Here is an 18,229-nt window from a genome sequence, read left to right as displayed (position 1 = left end):
CACTATCGCCCCATGTAAGCTACATTGCTGTACAATCATCTTCAAGAATCAAGGCTACTGGGTTGCAGTTTGGTAGTTTCAGGTATTTACTTCTAGCTTTTCCAATGCATTAAAACCTAAAAAGTGTTACCTATATAGTGTGTAAGAATGTCCACCAGAGTGACCTCTCAATTCCATTTGCGTTATATATTTAATCATAATTATTCTCAAAAGTTTTACCCATAAGTCATCTTAAAGGCTCTTGTGGGCTGCTCTGAGAAGTTAATTACCATTCTTTAGCTTCTTAGAGTTTCTTTTTTCTGAATACCGAACTTTTGGAATAGAAGGTTTATTCGCACAGTGCAGAGTTGAATTAAGCTATTGAAATACCATATGTTGCCAGATATTGACATTGTAGCTTTTCTTTATAGCTATAACTTACTTTTTTTATATTCTATAAGTCACTGAGGAACTTTTGTAGCATCACACCTTTTTTCCTGAATGACATCCACTTTGTTTGGTGATATTGTGTACCCAAGGGAACACATCTGTTGTGAATGTCGTTTTCGTAATGACTTTTCGCGTGATATTGATTGCCGAGAAGACAGGAAACAATTGTGATATAAATGTACTAATATCCTACTGTCTCTTCCTCCCTGCCCAAAAGTGATGTTAGTATGTGTTGTCTCACTCTTTGGGGTCCTGCCAATTATAGTATGTTTTCTGCTGCCGATTGGCTGGGTGCAGTGGCTGCATGTTGGAGCATAAACTGCTTTTTGCAAGATTGCTTCTTATTTAGAACAGTCTAACAAGTCCATTGGGAAATTCCCATATGAGCTTTTTCATCAGTATAAGGAGATGTAAAGTATAGAATTACCCTATATGAACAGATGTATGCTTAGTGAAATAGTTTAGCTATTGAAAGGGTTTCAGAATCCTTTATAATATTTATGTTTGCAAGTTCCTAAAATATGAATACATGTTGATATTTTGTCTGTGATCACCTACTGTGATTTGAAAAGTTTACAATATCTGAAGCCTAAAATAATGAGTACCAAAATTTTTAACTTTAACTGAGATTAAGCACCTGTTTCACTAAGACATCTTAGCTGTGATGAAAGGCTGTATCTTTTATCTGTTATGTTTGCATGCTTTACATTTGCACGAATTTCATTTAGCAACTTCTGTCTTGTTTCCATAAATATTAGAGATGCAGCTATGCATACCCAATTAGCCTGTTTTCAATGCAGTAGAAATTACAACACTTCTGGACCTCAGTTGAACAGAGTTGCCATCTGAATTTTTTTAATCTCTGCCAAGATAGTTAATTTTCATTATGTCCCGGGGGCTGTTATATCATTAAGAATGGGAGCCTTTCAATTATTACTAATAAAATAGCGGAAGTGTTTTGAAAACCAGTTGGGTGCTCACTGGTGAATGACGCTTCCAAAAATATGTTCAAGTCAACTGTACTGGAGCAGTTGTCTACTGCAAACCCTACTATTAGTTGTAGGATTTGCTCCAAAGTGCCTGCTGCCTATGCCCAGCCCTAGGATGACAGGCTTCCCAACCCTCCACTCACATCCACCCTCCAACACACCCTCCCCAGAAGGCCAAGTCCAGATGAAAGCTATTCTGATGGCTTCCAGAGATAATGCATTTAAATAATGTTAAAATCCCCTTAAAGGCAACACAGAGAGATGAGCCTGTAGCAGTGCTTAAGAAAGGTACATGCAGTTGCTCTGTCTTTTCAAAACAAGCCTGATATTTTGTAGAGGTGTTTTTTCCCCTCAGTATTGGGATAACGGGTGCTGTTAATCTGTCTTCTGACTTAACTATTTCAGATTGTGTTTCTTCAATTGTATTTGCTTTTAGCATCAGTGAATGAAAACCATGAAATATACATGAAGGATTCTGTGTCTGCTGCAGAGGTTGGTACCGGCCAGTACGCCACAACAAAGGGCATCTCTCAAACCAACTTGATCACCACTGTGACTCCGGAGAAGAAGGTGGAGGAGGAGCGGGACGAGGACGAGGACAGACGGAAAAGGGCCGAGGAGGCCACGCCGCCCGCCGCAGCTGTACGGCATGAGGGCAAGGTACATCTCCCCGGCTGCCTCCTAGAGCTTGCTCACTCAGAGTTTAGACAACTGCGAAATCATGCTGAGAGTATAAACCAGGGATGTGTTAAGATTCAGGGTAATTCATGCTTGGACATTGGTCACGTTCACATTGTCAATTTTTTTAACTATTACTCCTGTTTCAACCCTTTTCTTCTGAAAGGTTATTTCTTTTCTTAACTCTTGGAAGATTTTTATTTTATTTTAACAACTGATGTGCTATGTAAGACTTTCAACAGCTGTCCTGTGTGCTTATCTTAAAAATACTTACAGCGGAGTATTACACTTTTCTGTTTGGACTCACATTGCCGAACGTTCACAGAAGCTATTTTCTTTGTTTCTGGCCCCGTTCTCCTACCCAAGAACTGTATATTTTCCTAGATATACAGTAATCACTGCCGTTCTTCTGACTTTAAGTACAGAGAGTGGCCAAAGCTTGTGTATTTATATACTGTTTCCTTTCTTGGTCTTATAATTACAATCTAATCATTGCAAGTTGTGAATGGCCATGTTTTGTAAAGGCATATTAAGGCAGAAGGTTAGGGAGGGACGACACAAGCAAATTTGGCAGCAGTTTCTCCAGGTGTTTTAGTCAATAAATTTCTTTTTAAATGTTCTGTTGATATCTGGTGACCTTATTATCCAGCACTATAAAGCAGCCTTTGAGACAAATAATTGAAAAACCAAGGACCCACTTGGAAGTTTATAAATAATAATATTGAAAAAATAGAGAGGTTCCCGGAACATACCAAGTACAGAGCGAAAGAAAATAGCATAATAAGCTGTATTTGTCTAACGTACGGGTTGTAGTAAAACTTGCATAGGATTGACTCGAGAGTGCTCCTTGGCACATGGACTTTTCAAATATATATATTTATTTAAAATAAATAAATATATTTATTCATGTGCTCCCCACCTGGGGTTCTATAGAAAATGTTCCTTTTGGCAGAATTTGACAGTGACATCTTAATAAATAGATCAACAAATATATAATTTTTTTAGTTATCATTCCAAATGATCCAATCCATCACCCTTTCTTTTAATAGGATAAGACCATTTATTTGCCAAACACAAAAATAAAAATAGAGTAGGAGATGATGGCAAAGATATTTGGATCATTTTTGCTGTTAAAATGTATTTTGTTTTTGAATGTTGTTTTTATAATCTTCCTTTTCAGTTAAATCAAGGCAGTTTTTAAAATAAGATACCAAAAAATGATGTACCTAAAAAGCAAGTGTATGGTTTTTATACTTAGTTATTCCAAGATTCTTTGAAACCACCCATGCCAACATCTGATTCCCATAGATGTATAAATATGGTTAAGTGACATGTAAAAGTAAAAGATTTTTAGTTTGCTCCAAAATTAGGTCCAATCCGTTTTACTCTATTTGATTTTAAAAGACCATTGATTTGCTCACATAAAATATAGCTATATTTATTTTGTGCCATTTATGCCATGTGCTGCTGCCCTCACATTCTGAGTTTCTGAGAAACCAGTCTTTTGACTAAAAGCCTTCTGAAATGCTATCGCTGAGCTTTGGTGCTCAAATGGATGGTTGGCTTCTTTATTTCCCACAGTACAAAACTGTCTTTTAAAAACCACTTTAATAAACAGCTTAGGAGTGTAAACTTCACTTTTATTCTTCTCCCTCTTCAAAAAATAACATAGAGGAATCCTTATTTTTTTAACCAAAATGAAAATTTCTTACTGAAATAGTTCTTAAAATACTGGTCACCTAAGAGTCCTCCGAGAGGAGGGCATATTTCCTAAGAGGGTTTGGGCAGCCTCTCACATCTTGGGGAGCCGTTGTCTTCCTACAGAAGTCGGCTTGTAGCTTTTACATAATTCTCAGATGAACGTAAAATTCATATTCTTGAAAGGTTTTGGCAGTTCCGATTTATCACGGAATGTTGAGTGTCACATGTATAAGAGTCAAAAGAGACACCTCTAAACTCAAATATATCCATGATATAATTTTATTCCATGCATTTTCTTTCCTCCATGCTTATGGTAGTTTTATTTGTGCATTTTCTTTTCCCCTGCCCCCCTTGTCTTGAAGTCGGGATTGGACAGTCCCCACAAAGCAGGCTGGGTAATTTCCGAGCCTTCAGGTTGCTAAGCAAAACACACCTGCGTGCCTGGGCATACACAGGAAAGCAGCAGAAGCTGCCGTGATCTCAAGCTCCCTGGGCTGTGGCAGCCTCTGGGCTCTAGCCTGGTTGCCTTTTAGGGCTGGTTTGCTCGCTCTCCTTCTTCCCTTCTTTTATAGCAGTCCCTGATTCACTACCTGTAGGTGAAACTGGCTTTGGTAATTTAGACCACCAGGTTCCAGGGCTGGGAATGCCGGCTTTTATCATTTTATTAAGGACTCCAACCAAGGGAGTTAAGCATGTTCTTTATTTGCTAAGAAAAATCAGAAGGCTGGGAAATTGTCCCTTTGTATTATTATGACTGCCAGTATTACAAAGGAAGCACTTACAAGTGTTTCAAGAAAAGACACTCTGCTGGTTAGCTTGTTGGAACCTCTTATTTTAGTTTATGTTCTATTCACATCATGGATAAAGGAGCCAAGATGGAATGGGAGTTTGCAAAGGAACCTCGATTCTTTGCGGGGAGTCAGAATTCCTAAAATGCTAATTGTTGACATTTCTGATTATAACTGCTTATCAGATAGGAGAGGGGCCAGAAATTTTCAAAACCCACCAGATTTGGATATAGTTAACTAACTAAGGAAAGGAGTAATGCTAGTGAGTAAACAATGTATATGTAATGAAAATTTGATGTCATTTTTATTTGTAATCCAACTGACCTGTAGTAACAGATCTTTTAGCAAGAGATCAGGAGAAAGTTATTGAAAGTCTTAAAGTGGCCAGAGAGTTATCTGTACTCTCAAAACCCTAAAACTTTGTAGAGTTGTATTTCTCAAGCAAAACTTTGGATCATGTGAAAAATGTAGACTTTGGAATTGCCCACAGATAACTTCTGACACTAAAAAAAAAGAAATTTGACAGTCTGAACCTTGGCATGCAGTCTGAATACTTTAAATTCCATGAGCAACCACCTCGTGCTGAAATTCTTGTTTTACAATTTTATATTGATACCCATAAGAAAATTAACTAATTGCAGTTTTCTTTTTGTCCTTTTGCACCTCTGTTTGCTGCTTCTGTCTCTCTCTGTCTCTCACATCAGTCACCTGGTGACCCTCACTCATGCCCCTCGTCACCACCATCAGCCCCCAGTCCCCCTGCATCTCCCACAAAACTCCGTAGGAGATGTAAGGAGAATGACCCCAAACTGTCCGGCCGCGAGCCCCCTAAAGACACCGTGCAGGTGCACGGTGAGCCCTCCTCGGATGCTGATGGCAAAGGGAAGGCTTACCCAGGGGATCAAGATGTGGCTTTCAGTTACAAACAGCAAAGTGGCAAAGGGACAACCCTGTTTTCCTTCTCCTTGCAGCTCCCCGAGTCATTTCCTTCTCTTCTAGATGACGACGGGTACCTCTCGTTCCCCAACCTTTCTGAAACCAACCTCCTGCCCCAGAGCTTGCAGCATTACCTCCCAATCCGCTCTCCCTCCCTCGTGCCCTGTTTCCTCTTCATCTTTTTCTTTCTGCTCTCCGCCTCCTTCTCAGTGCCATACGCCCTCACTCTCTCCTTCCCTCTGGCTTTGTGCCTCTGCTACCTGGAGCCCAAGGCGGCCTCCTTGAGTGCCTCACTAGACAATGACCCGAGTGACAGCTCAGAGGAAGAGGTGTGTACCTCAGCATAGAACACACTTTCCCTCCGTGTTCGGTGCTTCGGTCCAAAACGATGTTAAGACGGCTGCTGCGATGGTGGTCCTACTTTCAGAGCCTCATTTATTGTCTGTGCCAACATGTGAGGAGGTTTTTTGTGTGTCGGGGAGGACAACCCCAGGCCCCAGGGTTAGGCACAACACCATGTGTTTGTAGCAGTCTGACCCAACCCGGAATCGGTCAGCCAGTCGATTTTTGAAGAACTCATCAGCTGTGTTAAAAAATCAGAATCCAGTTAAAGGTTCCATGCAGTTATCATTTAACAAAGTCGATTGCATGCAAGATGGACGAAAAAGCTTCCAGAAGGTATTGTGGTATGATGATGCGAGGGGACGACACGCTGTAGTGGAGGGAGAGTCGGGGTGAGATGGCGAGAACCCAGCTGCGGGGATGCATCAGCATCACGTGGATGGCTTTCCAGAATGGCAAATGCATCCTCCCTGGAGATTCTTCAGTGCTCCTCTCTGCCCATTTTGATTGCCGTTGCCAGACTGCCATCATCACTCACGCGATCGTGCAGGCGCATTGGGTCAGAAAGACTGTCAGATCCGTTTAAAACACCCACGTGACATCAGTAATTGTTAGGGCCAGAAGCAGAACCAGAAAGGGCTGCATGTTTCTGAAAAGGCTTATTTGAGGTTTCTGTGTATTATGAAAATAGGCTGAAATTTCATCAGTAGCGGCCATGCCAGTGTTTGTTGGGTGTGCTGTTGGAAGCCAGCAATCCCTTCAACTCCAGCATGAGCCAAAACAGCCACACATTTTGAAACTCTTGTAAAGTCAGGGAATTCAGGCCTCCATGGAGCGCCAAGCCAGGCAGGGACAGTAGTGGAGGAAGAACCCCAAACCGTCACCCTCCATCCTCAAAGGCTCTTATCCGTGCAGCCTGGTGAGTTGACGTTGCAGCCAATAGTTTGTCCTCTCAATTGATTTCCTTTCCCCACATTCCCTTGCCGTATGAACAGCCCAGCTGTTTCTCTTTCTACAGGTTTCAGTAGAGAACAGGGAGAAAGAATAGAAGCTACCAGCAGAGGCACTGGGCTGGCATCCCTCCTGCCCACTCCTCTCCCCCAGCTCCCTCCAGCTTCCCTGTTCCCACAAAACAAGGGTTTTTGTGGTAGGAGACAAGCCAAATACTCCTAACATTAAAAAAAAAAAACAACAAAAAACCCTGCAAAGTCAATGCTGGAAAAGGAATGAAAGAAAGTCTATTCAGTTTTATCCTCAGCTAGAAGGTCATAATTTGAACTGCACCTGTGAGTGTATAGAATTGGTAGGATGTATATGAATCTATATTTAGGGTTATTATGACCATTTCTTTGCAGCAGAAGGAAAAATGCAAAGATTCTCATAGATATTGGAAATGAAGGTTTAGGCTTTTAAATTTGATATTGTGTAAGAGCCATGTTCAAGGTCTGTGGGTCAGATGTGACTATCAGTTTGAACTAATAGATAAAAAACTAATTTTCATACATGAAAAATATTTTAAATGTGAGCTACTTAAGCCCTAATAGTACTGTTTCTCACAGTGACAGCATTATCAGATTAGAATGTACTAGGGTTAAGAACATAATAGTATCTACAGATACTATTTATAGTATTAGCTGATTTGCAACCTGCAGGTCTGTATCCCTTCAGCAGTGGAGGTACCCATCAAACATTGCGGCTTTATGCTTTTCTAAATTCTAAGTAACAGTTTGAACTTTTATCTAGCAAAGCACACAGATCTTGTGCCTAATCCCGGGTGTACATCTTGTTGGAATCAGTGCATGAGAATCAGTGTGGAACATGGGCATGTCTGCATTACATTGGCAAAACAAATCACAGCAGAGAATTGGTATAAACCAGAGAAAGTGCGACCAGAGCTTCCAGCTCAAACCTCTGAAACCACGAACCAGCTCCGGTAGCTGCAGCCTTCCATCCCTCCTCTCCAGCCTTCGGGAGCTGTTTATGGTTCTGTCCCATGCTTTTGAGTTGCAAAATTTTGGATTTGGCCATCTGTTCAATGATGTCTCTTAACCCCACCTGTTGAGAGCTATGCATTCTAGTTCAAGTTGAGCTAGAAAGCTCATATTTAGGTCATTCTGTTTTTTTAAAAAAGGTCATTCTGTTTTTTTAAAAAGGCATCTGTTTTTAAAAAAAAAAGTCATTTGCTTCCATGGCCTGTTGTATCTCTAGGCTGCAAACACTTTGGCAACTGAACTGAGAAACTTCTTTAAATACAGTTTAGCTCTGTCACTTGGCATTTTACCAAATCACTAATGACTAATTCTTTTTAAATATTTCATCATCACAGCCTATGTTTTTCAAGTGTCATATAGCAGCTTAATAGTTCCAGCCTTTCTCCAAAGCAAAATCTAGTATAGAAAGGTTTAACAATTTCAAACCAAAAAGCCAATGGCCAGTCATTTTTTTTTCTTTTGTAGTTCCAAAAAGGTCAGATAAACGGGAGCAAAATACCAGATCATCTATCAAGAAACAAGATGAATTTAGCTCACCAGACCATAGAATATAATTTTGTGTGAATTTCTGAGTAACTTTCTGAAAATACAAAAATAAAAAAAGGAGATAGATTCAAATCTGAAGGGAAAAACATCAGGGATCATTTTAAATCGTGGAAACATTAAGTTTTTATCTTGATAGTTTGTGATGGGCTATACATCTTGCATGTGCATTTAGCCATAGTACATCATAAATAACAGTTGCTCTAAAAGCTGCTTTAATTCAGCCTTTATTCCTTCATTTATTAAATATTCATTGATCTTGCACTATGCTTACTCACTGGCTGACTATGTACTAAGTAGGAATTCAAGGGAGTTTAGATATGGCCTAAACTACATGTTTGTATGTAGCTAGGAAAAAAAAATAGTGATAATTATATATTATTATATTAATATCAATATATTACCATTACTATAGGAATTTTTAAGCTCAAACTGCATGTGTCAGATATCCTGTAAAGCACTTAGTATACATTACCCCATACAGTTAGGGCTATTTGCACCCATTTTATAGAGAAGGAAACTGAGAGGAAAACATGTATGCCCAGCATGTCTCTGTAGGTTTATATAGAGAGGCTTTGAGTTCATGTCCATTGGACTTCACAGCCCTCACCCATAACCATTAGCTACTAATGTAAATTTTAAAACCATAAAGGAAATAATCTACATAGGAAGCAAAATATTTGCAAAAACTTTAGAAGCATTTGACCCAAACTCTTGGCACATAAACCTAAGTCATTCTTCGTCTTGAGAGCCGAAGATTTTTTTGAGTTATTCTCTACACTTGGACAATAGCCTAACTCTTTTTTAAAGACCCTATAATTCTTTCTCTTAGTAATTCAAATTGCCCTTTCCCATGGGCTCTCGGTGAGTGTAGCCACACAAATACCATAAACTTATGACCATCCTTAAAAGAAAATGAACAGCCTCTCTGCGAAACAGTTGTGTCGGAGGTGACCAGGTCTTGGAAAGTTTTCTTTCCCTAGCTACTGAAAGTAGCTTAGGCTTGGTTGCAAGGTTGCCAGAATGACTTCCTAGAGAGAACATACCAAGCATGAAGTCAGGCTCTTTAGGAATGTGTGCAATGAAAGTTTGCCATAGTGCCAAGAAATCAACCCGGCAAGAGTTATATAAATAAAAGCAGTGCCATCCGAACTGTCCCTTCTTGACATTTTTTTTGATCTTTAGAGTGAGAAGTTATGTTAGGAGGAAGATGTACAACCTCAGAGCCACAGTTTTTACTTTTTAAAATAAATTATGTATCTTTGATCAAAGGAATTTTATTAATTGATTTTTGTGGAGGAAAAGTCTTAGATGTCCTCATTTCAATGTCCATGGCTATATTCTACTCAAAACAAAATAGATTTTGTTTTAAATCATGAATCTCTACGAAATAAGTCAAAAACCAGTCCTGGAATTATTGTCACTATTCTAATTCTCTCCCCTATAATCCTAGGCTCTGTCAAATGCTGTGCTTTGTTTTATTTGTTTCCAAGTAGATGTCTCTCTCTCTTATTTTATTAGTAATTATTATCATCACCATTATTATTAGCTTTATTTAATGGTATTTTGGAAAGGAGATGTTTAAATACATACTCTGATGTACTTCTTTATATTGGAGGGTGGGGCAAACAAAACACAACATAGAGTTTTAAAAAATTATCTACTTAACAATGCTACTTGAAAATGGAGTCACGTCGTCCTTATATAAAACACATGCCAGTGAGCGGCTGGTGTGTGCTTTTTGTAACTACTGGGTAATGCAGACAGCCCGATAGTCATAAATGGATGTAAACAATCAAACTGGTATAAATGAGGGGCTGAAAGTCCGGTGACTGTTAAAGTAGCTTTCTCTTTAAATTTACCTTTCACATGGGACATCTTACTAGAATGAAAGATAGACAAACATCAGTTTTATTTGCATTACACATTGTTAGGAGATCTTTTTTGGTGTTTTAGTGAATAGGGGTGGGAGGTGGATGAAAAATTGATGTTCCTGAGCTATGCACCCGGACAGGTGGGTTTGGTTCCTAAAGCCCCTGCAGGCTGTGTGGCCCTTGAGTCTTCCTCTGAGTCTGCCCGTGAAACCTAGCTCTGGCCTTTTCTTTTGCTTTCACCGGAACCTGCATTCTTGTGGGATGGTAGTAGGATGCAGCTCACAGAGAGCGAGCATGAACTGTTTGACCTGAGCCAGACCCTGGGTGACCAGATGACTTTATTTTCTATCCCTGCCTTCCTTCTGGAACTTGGGTATTGCTGTGGCCAACAGACGGACAGCGAGCGGACGGATACAGCTGCTGACGGGGAGACCACTGCCACTGAGGTTGGTAGGAAAAGGACGCCGGGCAGCTGGGGGTGGCGGGAGCAAAGTGCCTGGCGGGCGGCTCTGCGCTGATGAACTTTGCATCTCACCTTTTGGAGAGGGGAGAAAGTCTAACTTTCAGAAGTAGGAGTGAAAGAGTTCTGGTGTCTTGATCAGTGGTTCTCAAACTTTGAGAAACACCTGTAGGGTTTCAACCCCAGGTCTCAAGTTCACAAGGTCTGGGGTAGGTCTGGAGAAGTTACATTTCTAACACGTTCCCAGGCCATGTTGTCAGTTAATCTTGGGCTCAAATTTTGAGAACCACTTGCCTGAAGTGATAATACTTTTTTTTTTAACTGTGTTTCTCTGTCCCAAATGAGAGGTTATTTACTTTTGATCACCATGATGAGTCAAGGAGGAGGGTCATAATTAACTTAATTAACTTATTGGCTGGATACAGATGTATTTTTAAATCTCAAATGCTCAAACAATACTTGTTACAAGTAATAATACTTCTCTTAACTCATTTGTGCAGATTGGATATAGCCTAGCTCACTCATAAGAAATCAATTTGCTAGAGAAAAGAAAGTTAGCAAATTACTGTTAATTTATTGAAAAAATATAACCACATTGAACAGTGATAAGTGAGATAATATGCTATTATTTCTCCTTTATTAGTCTTTGGGACACAAGACAGTGTTTATAGTAATGAAAAGCAAGATGTTAATTTCTAAGCTGTTTGCAAAATTGTTTTTTCTGCTTTGTGACAATGTTTGCTTTAAGTTGTACCTTATTTTTTACAAGATCCAATCAAAACAACATTTTCTACTTGTGTGTCTAGGAAGAATGAAAATGTTATAAGGAGTATCTGTATATCGCTTCATGGAAAATATCTTTAGAGAGCTATTTCATAGATAGTGGTATGTTTTATTAAGCTTCTTCCTTTGGAAATACCAGAGACCAATTCAAAGCTTGGAAACATTTTTTAAAAGTTAAAACTAATATTTTAAGACTACCATCCAGATTCTTTTAAGTGATTAATAAATCTGTTACCAGGTAATAACTTTCTATGCCAAATATAAAATCTCACATGTGGTTTTTGTAAGAATCAGTCACATGTGGGTATATGTTAATACATCTAATTTTCATTGCAATCCTAGTATGTGCTGTAAATGAAAAATATGGTAACACTTTAAACCTCTATAGCAGTTTTTAAATTTATTATATAAAATTAGAGGAACACAAATATACATAACATAGGTGGGTCGTGAAGCTTAAAAAATGAGCAGCTGTGACCCTACAGCATGCTTTCCTAGAAAGTTGATAACACTTGTAAAATTACGTGTGTGTCCTGTACCCCTTTCTAAGCATTTCCTCAAACTCTTATCCATGTAGCTAACCCAAAGTCGTGCACTATTTTGTCCCCATCAGTAGGTAAGAAAACTGAGACTCAGATACGCTGATTGATCTGCTGCGGCAACTGTCTGGGATCTCACCCTTTTCTCGCCCATATTTCACCCTGGGGCCCCCCCTTATAGCAAGGGGCATCAGCCCAGACCCTGGGTCCCAGCACCATGGGTGGGGACACAGCTTTGCCACTGCACAGAGAAATGGCTTTGAGTTATTGGCACTCAGGCACCAGTCCAAGGATTAGACAGTTCCTTGAAATTAGAGAAATAAGAATAGTGTAGTGGGTTTGGGATACATTTATTGCATTATTTTAAACTCAGAAATTGTCCTACTTTTTAAAGAAATGGTGGTATGCTCATGAAAATTGACTATTTTTTTTCTAAACTTCTTCCTCCCTCCCAAATTTATTAATCATATGGATTTAAGAAATTCAGGGTTCAAAACTTTTAGAAAGTGAGATCCTCTGGATTAAATTTTTTGAGCTTCAGTTTTCTGGTCTAAAAATTGAGGATTCATACAATGCAACGGAGCTCTCATTGGGAAATCATAGCCATTTTTTAGGAATTTCAATCCTAATCTGGCTCACCACTCTTCCGGAGCCATTTCTCACATTCATTAAATACAACCTTACCATCATCTTTCAAAGCACACGTATCTGCTCGTCACACTTGGGAGTGTCCTGGCTAAAATGCCAGAGGTTCACCGAGCAAAAACTCTTACCTTCCCACTTTCCTATTAAGCTTATAATTGTACGTGAGAGCATTGTGGTTTGTGTACAAGAAAGGAAATGGCATCTGTATCAAGAGCAATCTAGCACCCACATTTAGCAAGTTGACGTAGACCATCGTTCTTCCATCTTAGAATAAATTGCATGGTAAGACTTTATTTCCCACTCTTTCTCGATGCTGGCAGTCGGACCAGGAGGAAGATGCAGAGCTCAAGGCACAGGTAGAAAATTAAAACACAAAAACGAAACAAAGCAAAAAGTGTGCGAGACCATTGTTTGTCTAGTGTTGAATCTCTCCGCATGCCCCGTAACGGTTACCATGTCTTTGGTAGAGTGTGGAGGATGACAATTGTCCCTTTGGTTACTGTGTCCCTTACCTTTCCCTTTCTTCTCCACTTTTTTCAGAATAGTCTGATTAAGCGAATAAAGGGTGAAAATGTGTATGTCAAACATAGTAATCTTATGTTAGAGGTTGGTATTGGTATATACCAGTGCATGTTTGTGTCTGTTGGTTTTTTGGTAGTATCCCTGTGGGCTCGCCTCTTGATGCATGAAACACGTGCTCTCTCCTGTTAATAAGTGGACGTAATTCTAGCTTACTCTGACTCTTCTAGATATAGATCCCTTTTCCTGTGTGCATTTTCATTTCGATGCGCTCTGGCTACATGTGAATTACACACTTTACGATTTACCTTTTAAACCCATTTTGATTTGTGTGCTCGTGTGAACTAGATTTTGTTTTTCTCTCATTTCCTTGGAAATAGCACATTTTCACCAGAGTGTTTGTGGTAGTGTCATGAGCCCCGGTATTCAAAATTTGTTTTTATTTTGACTACTACTGAGATTGATATTACTTTGAAAAAAAAAAAAAATAGAAAAAAAAATGTAAAACGTTTGACTTTGGGGATTCTTTATTTTCTAAATATAGGAGCTAGATAAAACTCAAGATGACCTGATGAAACATCAGACCAACATTAGCGAGCTGAAAAGAACCTTTTTAGAAACCTCCACAGACACTGCCATAACGAACGAGTGGGAAAAGAGGCTTTCCACGTCCCCCGTGCGACTGGCTGCCAGGCAGGAGGATGCTCCCATGATTGAACCACTTGTGCCTGAAGAGGTCAGTATTTGGGCTTTTGATTGGAATTGTCTTCTGTTTGTCATTCTCACGTCTAAGCAGAGCCTAGAACCGGGGTGGGGGGTTGCATTGGCAAGCTTCTGTGTAGGAAAATCACACCTCTTGTCTGTGTCTAACCTCAACTGATATATTCAGTTCTCCAAAGAAAGCCTGCAAAGTAGAATGATCAGGTGGCTTAAGAGGGAGTATTTGATTGTGGCAGGGGCTGCCCAGAGTGAACCAGGAGACCCCACCCCAAGGAGCCTGACTATTCTGCAAACTAGCTCATTCTAACCATAAACGTAGATCTTATAACTGGAAGAAATCAGGACACTGTCTTAATGAACTGACCCTTTTCCTGAATATTCCTTCTGCTGCCGCTGCAGTGAGAATAACCCTGAAAATTCATGTATGTTGCTCATTAATTGCAAGATGAGATTGTCTAAACAGTGATCTGAAGTTGGTAGCGTTTCACGATATGTCTTACTCGGAGATAAGACACCAGGCTTTTACTGCCCAGTGAAAAGCCAATTTTTAATGGGGAAAGCAGGGGCCAGCAATTTTTTAAGGAAGACTCTTCCACTTCCACACAGGAAGCACAGCCAGAGAGAGGATTTACCTGGTATTTCTCAGGGCTCCTATCTTATGGGACCCACAGATTGCCAAAGTACTAATTTGTCTGTGTACCTTTGGACACCATCTTGTTTTAGCTCTTTTTCAAAAGAAGTGAGTTTTGAAAACTGCATCTTTCTAGCATCATCTTGATTACCCTCCTTATCAAGACTCCTTTCATTGTAAGGTATTTGTTCATGAAGCCGAGACAGAATCGATGAAAATTAAAACAGGCCTTTATCAGAGGAAAATCCTTTAAATGGTAATCTACAGTTAATAGTTAGATCCTTGCAGGAAAAATAAGAATATAGTTTCAGTCATTATTGATTATTGTTTAAACTTCCTTTGAAAACTTGAGCAAAGATGGCCAACATCCCATTATCCCTATGTGTGTGGCAATTTCAATCCCAGACAGAAAAGGACAGGTGCATATCCATTTGAATTACTTTGAAAAGGGCCCTTTTATGCATAATGAAAGCTAAGTCCTATGTACCAGAGTATGCCAATACCATTAAATACCAGCTCTATCCCGATAACTTAGATTTCAAGAGACAAAATTTTCATATCGAGATCGATTTAAGTATTGTATTCCTTGCATTATTAAGGATACCACTTGTCAGTCGTGACCTGAAAAATTTCATTGTTCTTGATCAAGTTTGGCTAATTGGTCAATTTCTACTCTCTCTGTTGGAAATAAGGAAGAATGTGCTGACTCTAAAGAGGTCAAACATTGGATTAAGTTACAAAAACACAAAACAAATAGCCACCATACATAAAACAAAAAACAAGCCTGGCTTCCCATGCTCTTATTTAAGAACACAGTAGGTGGTAGCTATCCAAATGGAAGAGTTCAGCTTTGTAGCTTAGAGAAGTTAGAGTGGTTCCAATAGACAAAAGGGCTTTAAAAGTCTAGCTTATTAGACTAGTAATTTTTTTTTCTTTACGTTAGAATGGCATTAGATGACACCAAAGAGCATTAGTAATTTAAGGTAAGGGTGTGATACTTTGAATGCACTGAACTTTCCCAGAATCTTAATGCGTTTTCTGTATTAGCGCAGAAAAACTGGAGTGAGCCCAAGAAAGGACTTTTTTTCTTTTTTTTTTTTTTTAATTGCTTAAAGGATGGAAACATTGGTTTTTTAGACAGGAGAAGTCCAAAGACTGACCTAGTAACTTTAAGTGTGTATTAGTCTGTTAGGCAGAGGCTGTGCCCCGGTGCTATGGGAAAAAAAGGAAATTACAGCAAGTACTCTGCTACAGATAATGAAGACCTTATAAACAAGGCTGTTTAACACTGATTGTCAGAGGAGCTTCCCTTGGCAGTGGGCTGGGCAGAGTAGCCTCTTCATCCCTTCCATCATTGCCCCAGGACAGTTATGGTCATTGGTGACATCCAAATTTATATTCTATTTGAGGGCCTATGGAAAAGCTTAGGAACAAATTAGAACGTTCTCACCAATTTCTATATTAGAATCAGGACTTTTTGTTATTGTTTTGTGGAAAGCACAAAAGACCATTTTCTCCTCCCAGCTAGGCACATACAAAGTATATTGGTCTACAAATGCATAATCAAAATCTTATTTTGGAGGGGAGGTATTGTTTTGAAGTAAATTACTAATTTGATATCACTTGTCGAATATGGCCCATTTTAAACAGTAACAAGTTAGTTTAGAAAGAAGTCATTATTTCAAAATCAAAGTATTTAAGTTAACTTCATTTTTTTTAAATAATAGACTTTATTTTTAGGGCAGTTTTTGGTTTATAGAAAATTGAGCAGTTGTATAGGGAGTTCTCATGCACTCATCCCCTCCCTGTCTTCTCAGCCCAGTGCCCCAGTAATTAACATCTTGCATGAGTCTGTCGTATTTGTTACAAATGATGACCCAAAATTGATACAGTATTATTAATAAAATCCAGAGTTGACATTAGAGTTCACTCTTTGGGTCATATAGTTCTGTGAGCTTTGAGAAATGCCTAATGTCATGTAATTGATACAGTATTATTAATAAAATCCAGAGTTGACATTAGAGTTCACTCTTTGGGTCATATAGTTCTGTGAGCTTTGAGAAATGCCTAATGTCATGTAATTGATACAGTATTATTAATAAAATCCAGAGTTGACATTAGAGTTCACTCTTTGGGTCATATAGTTCTGTGAGCTTTGAGAAATGCCTAATGTCATGTATCCATCATTAGTTTCATATAGAATAGTTTCATTGCCCTAAAAATGCCCTGAGCTCCATCCATTCATCCCTCCCTCCCCACAACCCCTGGCAACCACTGATCTTTTAACTGTTTCTATGGTTTTGCCTTTTCCCCAGTGTCAGATAGTTGAAATTGTACAGAATGTAGCTTCTTCAGGCTGGCTTCCTTTCACTAACCAATATGCATTTAAGTTTCCTCCATGTGTTTTTATAGCTTCCTAGCTCATTTCTTTTTATCACTGAATAATAGTCCATTGTCCAACATTTCTCCATTCACCTTTTGAAGGACAACTTGGTTGATTTGGGTTTGGGCAATTATGAATAAAGCTGCTGTGAACATTCATGTACAGGTTTTGTATGGACATAAGTTGTCAATTCCTTTGGATAAATAACTAGCAGTGTAATTGCTGGATCATAAGCCTATATTTAGCTTTGTAAAAAAATGCCAAACTGTCTTCCAAAGTGGCTGTACCATTTTGCATTCCCACCAGTGATGACTGGCAGCTCTTATTATTCTACATCCTCGTAAGCATTTGGTTTGGACAGGTTTTTTTTGGATTTTAGCCATTCAAATAGGTGTGTAGTGGTGTCTCATTGTTTTACATTGCAATTCCCTAATGATATATGATGTTGAGCATCCTTCCCTATGCTTATTTATCATCTCTATATATCCTTTGATGAAGCGTCTTTTCAGATCTTTTGTCCATTTTTAATTGGGTTGTTTGTTTTTGCATCATTGAGGTTTAAGAGTTCTTTATCAGATCTCTATTTTACGGATATTTTCTCCCAATCTGCGTTTTGTCTTTTCATTTTCTAAACATCATCTTTCACGTTTTTAATGGCATCAAACTTACGAATTTCTTTTTTGTGACTCATGCTTTGGTGTTGTATCTAAAAACTCATCACCAAGCCCAAGGTCATTTGAATTTTCTCCTGGTAGCTTTTAGAAATTTTATAGTTTTGCATTTCACATTTAGGTCTATGATCCATTTGAGGTAATTTTTGTGAAAGGAGTGAGGTCAATGTCTAGACTGATTTGTTTGCATGTGGATGTCTAATTGATGCATCATATATAGAATGTGTTAACTTTCTCTGGTTTTGGACTTACACAATCCTGAATGTAGACAGCATTCACATTTTTAATAATGGCATATAGAAGTTTTTGAAATTAGTTAATGTCAGATAACAGGATATGCTGAAAACCACTGTTTTGTTTTTAAATAAAGCTTTCATCTTAGGAACAATGTTTAGCTCAGTGATTATAATTACAGCCTTGTCAGGGTTATGTGAAAAGTACCTGTAATTTTGACCTTTCCCTCTTTTTCTCATTTCTGTTTGAAAAGGAGCTACAATTGAAAACAAAATAGGAAACAAAAATCCACATTTAATGACTCCATGTGGTACATTTTACCTTTTCCAATAGCTTCCTCCAAAATGCACCAAAACAGGGAACTTTTTTCCCT

General features: G+C 38.8%; 1 protein-coding gene across 11 annotated transcripts in view; it reads left to right on the top strand.

The window, feature by feature from the left end:
- The window catches only part of EPB41L3 (erythrocyte membrane protein band 4.1 like 3), a 179,427-nt gene that overhangs the window by 142,987 nt on the left and 18,211 nt on the right, over positions 1-18,229 (top strand). For 4 of the 11 annotated variants that reach the window (XM_037806294.1, XM_037806292.1, XM_037806298.1 and 1 more), the window contains 4 exons: positions 1,855-2,078; positions 10,664-10,717; positions 13,019-13,054; positions 13,762-13,953. In XM_037806294.1, coding sequence (XP_037662222.1) covers positions 1,855-2,078; positions 10,664-10,717; positions 13,019-13,054; positions 13,762-13,953 — 506 coding nt within the window. Of the gene's footprint in view, positions 1-1,854; positions 2,079-5,289; positions 5,851-10,663; positions 10,718-13,018; positions 13,055-13,761; positions 13,954-18,229 lie in introns of all 11 variants that reach the window. The other 7 variants (XM_037806300.1, XM_037806295.1, XM_037806301.1 and 4 more) reach the window with 4 other exon arrangements.

Source organism: Choloepus didactylus, chromosome 16 (genome assembly GCF_015220235.1).
Source record: "Choloepus didactylus isolate mChoDid1 chromosome 16, mChoDid1.pri, whole genome shotgun sequence".
Classification (NCBI taxonomy): domain Eukaryota; kingdom Metazoa; phylum Chordata; class Mammalia; order Pilosa; family Megalonychidae; genus Choloepus; species Choloepus didactylus.
This window is presented reverse-complemented; position numbering and strand designations above follow the sequence as displayed.